Below are 13,347 nucleotides of genomic sequence, written 5' to 3' on the forward strand. Positions count from 1 at the left end.
GTCCAACAGCTCAAAGGTGTGCGCCAGTAGACGTAGGTTACTGGCAGGCGTTGCCGTATCTATCCTCAGGTACGGCGACCCGTCGTGGTCAAGAGCACACCTACAGAAACTGGAGAGCACCTACCGCGTGATGTGCCTCAGAATGATATCTGCCTACCGCACGGTATCACACGATGCATCCTGCGTGATAGCGAGCATGATGCCAGTCGGGCTTGTGATTCGGGAAGATGAGGAGTGCTTCGAGCTACGTGGAAATAGGAGAGCCCGCGAGCGCACCAGGGTGACCTCGGTCGCCAGATGGCAGCGTGAGTGGGACAACTCCTCGAAAGGTAGGTGGACCCACCGGCTGATACGTAGCATATCGAGCTGGGTGGGCAGACCCCATGGGGAAGTTCACTTCCATCTGACACAATTCCTGTCAGGCCATGGCTGTTTCTGACAGTACCTCCACAGTTTCGGGCACGCGGAGGTCCCAGCCTGCCCGGACTGCCCAGGTGTAGACGAAACTGCCGAACACATACTGTTCGTATGTCTGTGGCTGGGACACAACCCCTCATACCCTTATTCAGCGGATGTGTCAATCGGTGGAGAAGTGGAACGCAGTCTCGACTGCAACCACCCAGATGGCCAGTAGGCTACAGGTAATTTGGCGAACCGAGCAACAGACGACGGGCACAACTAACTAGTGATTGGTTAGTTGGAGCGAAAAAAGCCGAGCGCAGAAAAGTGAGTGAATGGTCTATCCATGCTCAGGCAGGTTTGGCGCAACGACTGGCAACCGCGTAAGGGGTAAACCCAGCCACTCCGAAGCAAGGCAGAAGAACGAGTGTATAGGCGTATATGTGGACTGCCTCATGCCAAGATGGGAGGGTCGTAGCGTAATATGTTGGGACTTAGCTATCGATGCCTCGTGGCGTGGCAGAGGAGTGAAAGGGTGAGCATCCAAGTCAGTCTCACACGGTTTGTTAAGGGTGATCATAAAAGTCAGCCTCGCATGGTATGGTAAAGGCTAGCACAAAAGTAAGCTTAGCAAGGAATGAGAAAGGTGAGCACACAAGTCAGCCTCGCATGGTATGTCAGAAGTGGGGCCTAAGAAAAATGTCCCACATGGGATGCCAGGGGGAGTGACAGGGGTATAATAGAGTGGCACGATCGAGAGTGAACCAGGTGATAGGTAGAGCATCCAAGTCAGCCTCACATGGTATGGTAGAGGCGAGCACAAAAATAAGCCTAGCAAGGAACGAAAAAGGTGAGCACAAAAGTCAGCCTCATGTGGAGTGTTAGAGAGTGAATCAAGGTGCGATAGAGAGAGCACCCAAGTAAGCCTCATACAGGACGTATGAACGCGTGAGTGAGAGTGAATGAGTACATCAAGTACAGCCATCCCCCCAGAAGTAATACCGAGAGGTAGTCCCTGGGGGGAACGATGGCGGAACCCAATGGAGTTTAGTCGGTATTAATGGCAGCGTCACCATTCGAGCCCGACTCGCCCCCAGTGCACCCCGTGTGGTAGCTTGGACACCTACTAATAGCACGTGTACTGGGTTAGTACGTAAACGTCTTCTCCATTGGAACAAAAAAGACCAGGCATCAATTAATAACATCACGCGACATGCCCTAAAAGTTACGGTCTTCCAAAAATACATAAATCCAATAGTCTGCTGAGGGTCATCCTGTCGTGCATTAATTGCCCAACATATGATCTCTCAAAGTATTTAGCTGTTATTCTCGGCCTATCGATCAATCAGAACAAATACAATGTCCTAAACTCTTACGAGTTTTGCTCATTCATAAACAACACAACACTACCCCCGAATCATGTGTTGGTTTCGTTCGATGTCATTAGTTTGTTTACTTGCGGTGTGCAATAACTGGAGCTCGATAGAGAAAAACACAACTATCAAAGATGAAAAAACTTTCATAGACCTCATCGATTTCAATCTCTCCTCCAGTTATTTCGTATTTCGCGGAGAATATTACAGGCAGAAATCGGGAACAGCAATGGGTAATCCATTATCCTCTGCCTTGGCAGATCTAGTAATGGATTCATTACTAGATGACGTGTTGAAGACGATCAATATACCTATCCCCTTTTAAAGAAACATGTGGATGATTTGATCACCGCTCTCCCAGCTAATGAAGTTGATCATGTGAAGAGTGCGCTGAATGCCTATAATTCCACATATTCAGTTTACATGTGAGATTGAGAGCAACAATCGTTTGCCTTGGTTGACATGGTTCTGATAAGAACGGACGAGCAGAGGATTCTTTACCGACAGGTACAAAAAAGCCGGTGGCATCTGGCCGAATTTTAAATTTTCTCTCTCTCCATCCGCTCACGCAAAAGCTAAATACAGCCATGGGGTTCATTGCAAGAGTATTTCGACTATCAACGTACAAAACAGATAACCAAATAAGCTAACGGTACGAGAATACTTGCGCAATAACAATTATCCCAGCACCCTTGTAAATCGACTGATCAATCGATTTGTCAACAAAAATCCCAGCACAGTAAATGACCGCCCTCCCGAGAGCGAACAAACGGTATATCGATCCCTCCACCACGTAGATGCTCTCACACCCGCCCTTGTCAGGAGCGTTCAGAGGAATCACGAAAATGTAAGGTTAGGTTTCAAATGTACAAAAACCAATGCAATTTTGTTTTCCAAGTTGAAAGATCCCACTCCTCTTCTTTCAATACGAAATGTAATCTATCGTATACCCTGCACAGGATGTGATAGTTCCTACATAGGTTTAACTACCCAACAACTCAAACAGCGCCTGTCTGGCCACCGATCGCTCATAAAACGGTACAATGAATTCAAAACGTCAAGCAGCGAGCGAGAGACAAGCAATACGGACGAGTTTAAAAAGACAGCGCTAATGGTTCATGACATTGATAATGAGCACAGCTTTGATCTATCAAAAACAACAATTTTAGACCTTGACAAACGATTACAAACTTTACAGATTTTGGAAATGTGCCACATTTTTAGTGATGGTTCAACAATTAATTTCAGAACTAACACTATTAATTTGAATGCAGCATACTCTGGGGTGCTACTCTCTCTCTCTCTCTCTCTCTCTCTCTCTCTCTCTCTCTCTCTCTCTCTCTCTCTCTCTCTCTCTCTCTCTCATTAAGCATAAACTTCGCTCACTCTCTTCTGCTCGCTTCCCATACGTCAAATTATTGCTGTTTCCACTTCCATCTGTTCCATACCTCGATACTGTTTACAACACACACTTTTGCTTTTTAAACGTTTCATTGCTCAGTCTGCTAGTGATGTGTGCGGGGACCGTCTGTGTAAGTTGCCAGAATTCAAACAAATTTGCAGTTCAAATCAAATTCAAACTTAATTTTGACATTACAGTGTAGATCAGTGCGTTGTTTTTCCCGTCTAAATATTGCAACCAACTTGACTAAGATAATATTGTTCGTGTTGTAAGTAATCTGTGTGTTTGCAAATTGAATGTTGTATGTAATTATTGTTCAAATTGTAGTTTTGCCCAGAAGATGAAGGCATAGACCTTCGAAACGCCGTGACCAAACGCCATCTCTCATTACTGAAAACAAAGTGGCCGTTCATCTTTCTATCGAACCACATTTTTAATGAAAAAAATTGAACAAAAAGAAAGCTAACAAGGATGTCGCTCTTGCTACTTTGGGGTGTCGGTCTTACCCGCAGCGATTTTTAAAATGTCATTTTTCTCCATTTTTTTGCAACCATGAATCGATTTTTTTGAAACGCTGAAAAAAATATATCTTGTTAAGAACCATCTAAACAAGGATTATGCACAGAAAATACAATTTTTGGAGCTTTGTGGTATTTTAGAAAAATGTTTGCGCTTAAGGCATCGGACTTGCCAAACACGAGTTTTTTTTACAATGCCTGATGTCTGTCTTTGTAAGAGAACAAATTCATTATTGATTTTATCCAATCCGTTAATGCTATACCTCTACTAACCACATATCAATACATAACAAGCAAATAGTCGTCGGACTAAATACCCTAATCGTCAATCTTCATTCCATTCTGTATCAACTATGTGATGTGGCAACAGAAAGAAAAGATCACAATGTCGAATAGAGAGGGAAAATTACAGGTTAATTTCAAGCTAGATACATCGAGATAAGGAGATATCGAGATGGAGAAAATATAGAGATATGGAGGATTTTTCACAGGTAATCTGAAAGGACTTGCGTAACAATCGAGATAGAGAGAAATATCTAGATAGAGAGAGTTAACTGTATTAGCGTTGTTAAATTCATCTGAACAGAAACATGTTGAAATGTTGCAGGTTACCCCGCTGTTGAAAATTTCCTAAAGTTTCCTAACAAAGGGAAATTACCATTTGATCGAGCGAGAAACGAAGGTCAGAATCAGGGAATCTTGTGCATCCCCAATATGATCCACAATCTGCGATCAGTGCGATCTCACTCCTTCCCATACCATTTCTTGGTTTGTCTCACTACACGAGTGCAGGTAGTAACCGATCCAGGGCGAACAGGCCTTTTGCCGTTGTGCTTTACCCGTCAGCCGGCCAGCTGATCTTTATATGTAGAAGGGATAAATCAGATCCAATAAACCGTCGCGTGATACACACGTCTTTCGTTCGCCAAAAAATACGTTTTTTAGTTCGCGCAATAAAGTGTATTTTTTTCGTTTATAAAATTGAAAGTGTTTAGAAGTGTCCGAAGAATCCAGACGTGCGCGCGCGAACATTGGTCCTTCGAGCCGGATTTCGATCCAGTGAAGTGGTTCTCGGACACTTTCTAAAAGACAGTTTAAAAACGGTGGACAATCTCCGTGATTGAAGTGCGGTCAGTGAACTTTACAAGCGGGCATTGACCCCTATGCGAAGACCGCCAAGTGACATGGTAAGCGGCTGGTGATAGTGCGCGAAGAAGAGCATCACCATTTTCGACGCTAGTTGATGCCATCGTGAGAAGACTTCGGCGCCATCGCGGATCGGAGCGCGTGTTTCTGCAGCAGCTATTCAGCGGCGACAACAATTAGGCGGTCATCGTGCAACGGCAGATTTATCCCGGACGGGGATTCCGAGCGGAATTAAAGGGAGTATAGCGCATGATATTTGTGTGGTGGCGCATTTGCATGTGGCGCATGTTATGTTGTGTTGGCTGGAAAATAAATAATTAAGATTATGCGAGCATTTTGTTTTTGGCAAGTGTGTCCCTGATAAAAGTTGGTCTCGAAAGTTCCGCTGGATTTTTCGCCTGTTGCTTTCCTCCCGTCTGGTTTCCCTCTGTTGTAGTTTGGCTTTTCTGTCAATTTTCGGTTTCGCGAATTAGTAGTGTGGAGCGTCGAGTCGATCAGTCAATTTATTTTTAAAGAGTGCAGTGGCTGTTTCAATTAAACGGTTTGAATTTTGTGAACGGTGTGGTGAGTGCAGGCCAAGTGCAGTGATTCAAAATGGCAGAACTTAGATCTCTTCGTAAGCGGGAGCACCAGATAGTGAAGGCTTTCGACAGCGTGCAACATTTTCTCCAGAAATACGACCAGGAGACTGATAGCGGGCAAGTGAACCTTCGGCTGCATGGACTTGAGGAAGATTTTAAGGATTTTGTTGTGGTTCGGAGTAAGCTTGAGTTGCTGCTGGAAGATGTTGAGGTCCAGAAACATGCTAAATCTGACCCAGACTTGAAGCAGGAGGCGTTGGAACATATGGACGATGAAAATGATCGTATTATGCAGGAATTTCGTGATCGATTCTACGCACTGAAGGCGGCGCTTGTGACTTTGCTACCACATTTCCTACCCCCACCAACGCCACCATCACAAAGAGGTCCCCATTCGTCAATTGCAGGAGATGATGTTTTCGGTGTGCACCCAACGCCGACATTTTCAAAAGTGAAGCTACCTGAAATCCGTTTACCGTCGTTCAGTGGTAAGATCTTCGAGTGGGTAACCTTTCGTGACACCTTTCAAAGCCTCATTCACAACAATCCTCAGTTGACCGACATGGACCGTTTCACCTACTTGAGATCATCGTTATCAGGAGACGCATTGCAGGAGATTAGTTCTGTGGGCTTGTCAGCCGTAAACTACAACGTTGCGTGGGAAATGTTAGCGAATCGTTATGAAAACAAGAAGTTGATTGTGAAGGCTCATCTAGACGCACTTTTCGCTACAGAAGGGCTCAAGAGAGAGAGCTATGAAAAACTCAACAGTCTCATTAGCGAGTTTGAGAAAAACCTTCAGATGCTGGACAAGATTGGGCAAAACACCTCCGAGTGGAGCACCATTCTCGCATACATGTTGTGTTCTAAGCTCGATTCCGCTACGCTGCGGCAGTGGGAAACTCATCACAACTCAAAGGATGTACCCACGTATACTGCTATGCTCGGTTTCTTGCGCAATCATTGTGATGTACTCCAGTCAGTGGCTCCTGCTAAATCCAACTTCGTCGATCATCGTTCCTCGAAACCAGCTGTCTGTCACACAGTGGTGAAAACGTCAAACAGATGCGCATTCTGCAGTGAATCGTGGCATCCTGCTTTCCAGTGTTCTGCATTTCAACGGATGAACGTTCCAGATCGTGTCGAGGCTGTCGCTAAACACAGACTGTGTCGAAACTGTCTGCGTCCAGGACATTATGCAAATTCCTGCGAAAGAGGGGTCTGCCGTCATTGTCAACAGAAGCACCATTCCATGCTGCATGGACTATCAGATCCTCCGTTCCACACTCGCAGCCGAAACCTCCGATACAAGACGAGCAATCGCGACCGCCAAAGGCTAAGCAACACAATTCGAACCAACACACACACACCACCACTGCCAGCTCGCAGCGCACAAACAACACATCTCCAGCCACCAACACGCCCACCACAAGTCAAAATTATGTCGCACTCCCCATCACACCTACACACAACATACTTCTGTCTACCGCTCTCGTTACAATCAAAGATCGTTTTGGTAGAGCGACGCTGGCACGAGCTCTGCTAGACTCGTGTTCCCAGCACTGTCTAATGACTGCCAGTTTTGCGAGCAAGCTACAGTTCCGTGAGACTCCTACGTATTTGTCGGTTCAAGGGATTGGATCAGCTCGATCGGTTTCCACCAAATTAGTTAGTGCAGAGGTCGGTCCTAGGTCTAGGATCATTTCGCCATTCACTGAAGAGATGCAGTTCCATGTGCTGCCAAAGCTGACTGTGTTACTTCCGACGACGAGTTGCAATCCGGCCGAGTGGGATCTTCCGGATTCGACGTTGATAGCCGATCCCAGGTTTCACGAGCCTGGTCCGGTCGATTTGATTATCGGAGCTGAATATTACATGGACTTGCTGAAAGATGAACGACAAAAGGCTACACCATCAGGACCGACTCTGCAGAATACGGTGTTTGGGTGGATAGTCTCGGGAAGAGTTCCCAACAGTACAAATAGCGAGCGATGTTCACTGGTTCACGTGTGCTCGACGGCGGAAATCAAAGAGCAGCTCACCAGATTTTGGGAATTGGAGACCTGTCGAACCGCCAGCACCAATTCCGTCGAAGAAACCACCTGCGAACAGTTTTTCAAGGAGACTACAGTAAGAGACGAGAATGGCAGATTTGTTGTGGCCCTGCCAAAGAAGGAATACGTTATCAGCAAATTGGGAGATTCAAGGGCAACTGCTCTCAAACGGTTCATGGGACTCGAACGACGATTTGCAGCTAACCCAGACCTGAAGACGCTGTATTCCCAGTTTATACACGAATACCAAACTCTCGGCCACATGAAAGAGGTCATCGATGATACCGCCGCAGGGAAGACATTTTATTTACCGCACCACGCTGTTCTAAAGCCGGACAGTACCACCACGAAACTCCGAGTAGTTTTTGATGGCTCTTGTCGAACATCTACGGGCATTTCTTTGAACGACGGCTTGATGGTCGGTCCCGTTGTTCAGGAAGACCTCCTCAGTATCACGTTACGCTTCCGTATCCACCGATTTGCAATAGTAGCCGACATCGCCAAGATGTACCGAATGGTTCGAGTTCAGGCAACGGATCAACCGCTACAACGGATCTTGTGGAGAGATTCTATCGAAGAGCCAGTCCGTACTTTCGAATTGACGACCGTTACGTACGGTACCGCGTCTGCGCCTTATCTGGCCACAAAATGCCTGCAAAGTTTGCTAAGGTGCTCAAGCAGGACTTCTACGTGGACGATATGCTCTCAGGTGTAGACGACGTGAAGGATGGAAGGAAGTTGATCCAACAGCTGGTCGAGCTTTTACAGTCAGCAGGATTTTCACTTCGCAAGTGGAATTCCAACAGTAAGGAGCTCCTACAGAACGTGCCTGAGCAGTTGAGGGACGATCGGTCGATCCTAGAGTTAGATTCGTCTAGTTCAACCATCAAAACGCTAGGACTTGTGTGGGAACCCAGTACCGACAGCTTTCGATTCACTATTCCAACCTGGAACTCCGCGGCTGTAATCACCAAACGAATAGTGCTCTCAGACGTCTCCCGACTGTTTGACCCATTAGGCCTCGTGGGGCCTGTTATTATTCAAGCAAAAATATTCATCCAAGAGTTATGGAAACAAGAGTGTTCTTGGGATGAACCTCTCCTGCCAGAGCTACAGGAATACTGGCAAGAGTATCGGAGAAACCTTGCTGGTTTGGATAGCCTCTCTGTTCCTCGGTGGGTTGGAATATCTAGCAACATTGTAGCAGAGGAGCTACATGGGTTTTGTGACGCCTCTGAAGCAGCTTACGGAGCCTGTATTTATATTAGGACAGTTACAGAGACTGGATCTGTATCAGTGCGGCTGTTGACATCCAAATCGCGGGTTGCTCCACTTGAAAACCTGAAGAAGAAAAAGAAAAGGCAGTCCATACCTCGCTTGGAATTGTCGTCAGCACTGTTGCTCGCTCACTTGTACGAAAAGGTCGTACAAAGTCTCCGCATCTCCGTTAGATCATTCTTTTGGACGGATTCGATGATCGTTAAGTGCTGGCTTTCGTCATCGCCATCAAGATGGAAGCAATTTGTCGCTAATCGAGTCTCCATGGAATGGAACCACGTCGCAGGTGTAGAAAATCCAGCAGATTTAGTCTCGCGTGGGATGATCCCAGCACAGCTTCAGTACCAATATGTTTGGTTTGACGGACCTCGCTGGTTGCTATTGGAAGAAGCCTATCGCCCTCAGCCCCGCCAGATTAGAGAAGAAGACATTGCATCAGCTGACTTGGAGGAGAAAACCACCACGTTAGTCCTTCAGGCAAACACTCCCAGTGAGATCTTCAACCTACGATCGTCACTGTCGGAGTTAGTTCGCGTTATGGCTTATATTCGCCGTTTCCGGTTCAACGCACAAGCTGTCAACCGCAACTGTAGAAGGTATGGGCCGATCACATCGTCTGAGCTCGACGATGCACTGCGAGCATTGGTTCGGCTTGCGCAAGAAGAAAGCTTTCCACAAGAACTTGCTGATTTGTCCAAGCGAACCCACGTGCGGGACTCGTCGCGCATTGTGTCACTAAAGCCGATTCTCAATGAAGGCATGATGTGTGTTGGCGGCCGGTTACGACATGCATCAGTTTCACCGAATCGCAAGCATCCGTACATTCTCGACCCACATCACCCGCTGACGAAAATCGTAGTTACTCACTACCATCGGAAACTATTTCATGCGGGACAGCAGCTGTTAATTTCGGCAATGCGAGAGCGATTCTGGCCAGTGTACACCAGCAACTTGGTGCGACAGGTAATCCACGAGTGCGTCGCTTGTTTTCGAGTTCGACCAAAGGTTCATGACCAGATTATGGCTGATCTCCCGGCTGAAAGAGTAACTCCCTGTTCGCCGTTTCAAAGAGTCGGAGTTGATTACTGCGGACCATTTTCAGTGGTCTATCCACATCGTCGTTGCCGGCCTGTAAAATGTTTCGTCGCAGTCTACATTTGCCTTACTACCAAGGCGATACACTTAGAGATAGCCGCGGATCTTACGACGCAGGCCTTCCTAGCATCGTTGAAGCGCTTCTCGGCTCGACGTGGAAAACCCGAGCTGATAATGTGTGACAACGCAAAGAATTTTGTTGGTGCAAAACGAGAGCTGGATGAACTTCGCAAGCTGTTTCACAACCAACAGTTCCAGAACACTGTCGCAAAGGAGGCGGCAGACGACAGAATTGAGTTTCGGTTCATTCCAGCACGTTCTCCTAACTTCGGTGGGCTATGGGAATCCGCTGTCAAATCGTTTAAGACACTCTTCAAACGTACGATTGGCTTGAATACCTTGGTGTACGACGAAATGCAGACAGTCTTGATTCAGATTGAGTCGATTCTGAACTCACGACCGCTCACCCCCGTTAGCAACGACCCAGACGATTTTGAAGCTCTGACACCAGGACATTTTCTAATACAGCGACCCTTAATGGCAATTCCGGAACCAGATCTTGGAGAGATCCCGGAAAATCGGCTGTCCGCCTGGCAAAAGGCACAGCGATTCACACAGGTTCTGTGGAAAAAATGGTCGACGCAGTATTTGTCGAATCTGCACAATAGGACGAAGTGGACACGCCAAAAAGACAACATACGTGTGGGCACTATGGTTGTTCTCAAAGAAGAAAATTTGCCTCCGTTGAAATGGCACCTAGCGCGTGTGACGGAGATTCAAACAGGTCCAGATGGGAATGTACGAGTGGTTAAAGTACGAACAAAGGATGGTAGCTACCAACGAGCAATCTCGAAGATATGCGTGCTACCCATCCGCGATAATATTTCTTTACCAACCGAGGAGAACTAGGACTCCTTCATCGGCGGAGGCCAGGAGGCCTCCGCACACCAGTTAAGTTTTGTATTTCTTTGAATTTCAAAAAGCTAATGAAATGTCTTTTTCCCAGTCACATTCCGTCTTGATCCTTGAGCTTCTGGTATTCCCGTTGCTCCGAACGCTTATTCAAGCTGTTCATCATCAGTTAAGGTAACTGTGTTGTTTCGGTGGTGGTTTTGTATTGCATGCATGGTGCATCTGTTTGTACGAGAAAGTTCCAGTACGGTTGATCTGTCAACCACATCGGCGCTCAGCGCCTGCGCGTGCTCGCGGCCGCGCTTCGTTCGAACAAACTTCTAATTCAAGAAACACGCTTGGCTATTTCGAGGTACATCATCAAATTCGTTTTCGAAGGAGGAAGTGCGCACTTCAACCTTCCCGCCCTACGCCGCGATCGTCAGCGGGCATGGCCAGCTCGCCAGTCGGTCTCACCAACGTAGCGGCTTCGTCGCAGTCGTCGTAGATGGATCTGCACCCTAGTATATCTCAGAGATGCCAAGGAATGTCACCTGAAGAAATCACAAAAACAGATGCAGGTCGTCGTCGCCAAAGGGCGATTGCGGAGGCCAAGGGGCCTCCGTTCCAGGGAAGTCTTTTTATTGTAATCATTTTCCTCTTAAAAAGTTCCCTATGTATGTTCCAGCATATCACCACCATCGAAGACAACCAGTCAGCCAGTCGGCGGCACAGGCCCGTTGAATCAGACGCCCACCAACATCATTCCACCAGCCAGTCGGCGGCTCAGACCCGCTGTTCAATCCGATGTCCATCCTGCAAGTCCACCGGTCCATCAATCATACCTGAAAGCAGATCAACGAGATAATCCAGCACAGTTAATCACCACCGATGATGCACCAAGATGTTTGTTACCCGCGAGCAAGCGGCGATCAAATACACGCAGCAGTTCCAATGCAGTCGACATGCAGATTGTCAACGTAGCAGCAGCCGATCCAGTACTAGCGACCAGAAGTCAACACACAATCGACAGCCAGACACAACATCAGCTGTTTATCTGTGTCAAGGTCATCCAGGAAGCAGAATAGCAAAATCACCATAGATAGGTCAGATGCAGACCTCAGCAGCAGCAACAGCAGTATATAAGCAACGTCGAAACTCGGTCAAGGTTGACGATTCCAGAAATATCAACAGAACCAAATACATTATGTATCATTTTTGAACTAGTTGTAAGCGAAGTTAATCAAAACAAAATTGAGCTCATATAAATGTAGGCAGAATAGGATAGCTATAGTATTGCAATCTAGTAGATTCCAAGGCGGCCGGCATATGATCGAGCGAGAAACGAAGGTCAGAATCAGGGAATCTTGTGCATCCCCAATATGATCCACAATCTGCGATCAGTGCGATCTCACTCCTTCCCATACCATTTCTTGGTTTGTCTCACTACACGAGTGCAGGTAGTAACCGATCCAGGGCGAACAGGCCTTTTGCCGTTGTGCTTTACCCGTCAGCCGGCCAGCTGATCTATATATGTAGAAGGGATAAATCAGATCCAATAAACCGTCGCGTGATACACACGTCTTTCGTTCGCCAAAAAATACGTTTTTTAGTTCGCGCAATAAAGTGTATTTTTTTCGTTTATAAAATTGAAAGTGTTTAGAAGTGTCCGAAGAATCCAGACGTGCGCGCGCGAACACCATTCATGAAGCAGATTTTCCGGGCAGAGCCGTCAATAAGAAGCACGTAGGTAATTGGCTCAAGCAAATACGAGAGATTATAAAAAGAGGCTCCGCATGAATTACACAATTGCCACTGCTCTGCATGTATGTGTATTTTTTGAGAAGAAAAGTAGAATGGACTCTCCCTACAACATCAAAAATCACAAATATCGCACTTAAAAAAAACTAAAGAAAAATCCGAAACTCAATTTCATAAATCTAGAATAGCGGGTAGTTGCGATTTCGATCCCCTTGCGATTAAAAATAGAACGTAGCGAAAGATTCGATTCCTAACCATTTCACAATAAAAAATCAAAACGTGACCCATTCTATCAAAACAAATCTAAAATTACTAAACTGTAAAATCTAAATCACATAACTATATGTTACCTGGTCTGTTAGTAACAGCAATTGCATCTATCTCGTTGAACTGGAGATTAGCTTGCAGAAATGTTTTCAGAACAACATTTTCGATTTGTTTCCGATGGAAATCTTGAGCAACTGGTGGAATAATACCGCCGAATCTGAAAATTTGAAAACATTGTTAGCAATTTTTGTATTATGTGCTGTGTTGCAAATAGGCATGCAATATGACTAGGGTTATCAACCGTCCCTATTTTAAAGGACATATCCTTAATTTCGATAATTTTGGGAAGCGTCCTCAAAATTATTTCAAAATGTTCTTCATTTTAGTTCAATGCTTGGTACATTTGAACTCATTTAGATCAAGTCTATTCCAAGGGAATTAAATCTCTCCCTTTTCATTCTAATTGGTCACTTCCTTGCAGTGATTTTTATAATTCTTACAATGGAAATGTATAGGTTTTGCTCAAACTTTGAATACATTTTCCGAGTCTCACATACCAATCGACTCAGCTCGACAAATTGG

The 13,347-nt window shown here is 46.0% G+C and overlaps 1 protein-coding gene across 1 annotated transcript in view; it reads right to left on the bottom strand.

Moving 5' to 3' along the window:
- Positions 1–12,993, bottom strand: part of LOC131696242 (probable tRNA N6-adenosine threonylcarbamoyltransferase, mitochondrial) — a gene marked incomplete at its 5' end in the record, with an annotated part of 114,097 nt that extends 101,104 nt beyond the window's left edge. Inside the window, one exon of the mRNA XM_058984794.1 lies at positions 12,849–12,993. Coding sequence (XP_058840777.1) covers positions 12,849–12,993 — 145 coding nt within the window. The remainder of the gene's footprint in view (positions 1–12,848) is intronic.
- Between the last annotated feature and the right edge of the window lie 354 nt (positions 12,994–13,347).

The sequence above is a fragment of the Topomyia yanbarensis genome, unplaced genomic scaffold, assembly GCF_030247195.1.
Source record: "Topomyia yanbarensis strain Yona2022 unplaced genomic scaffold, ASM3024719v1 HiC_scaffold_98, whole genome shotgun sequence".
Classification (NCBI taxonomy): domain Eukaryota; kingdom Metazoa; phylum Arthropoda; class Insecta; order Diptera; family Culicidae; genus Topomyia; species Topomyia yanbarensis.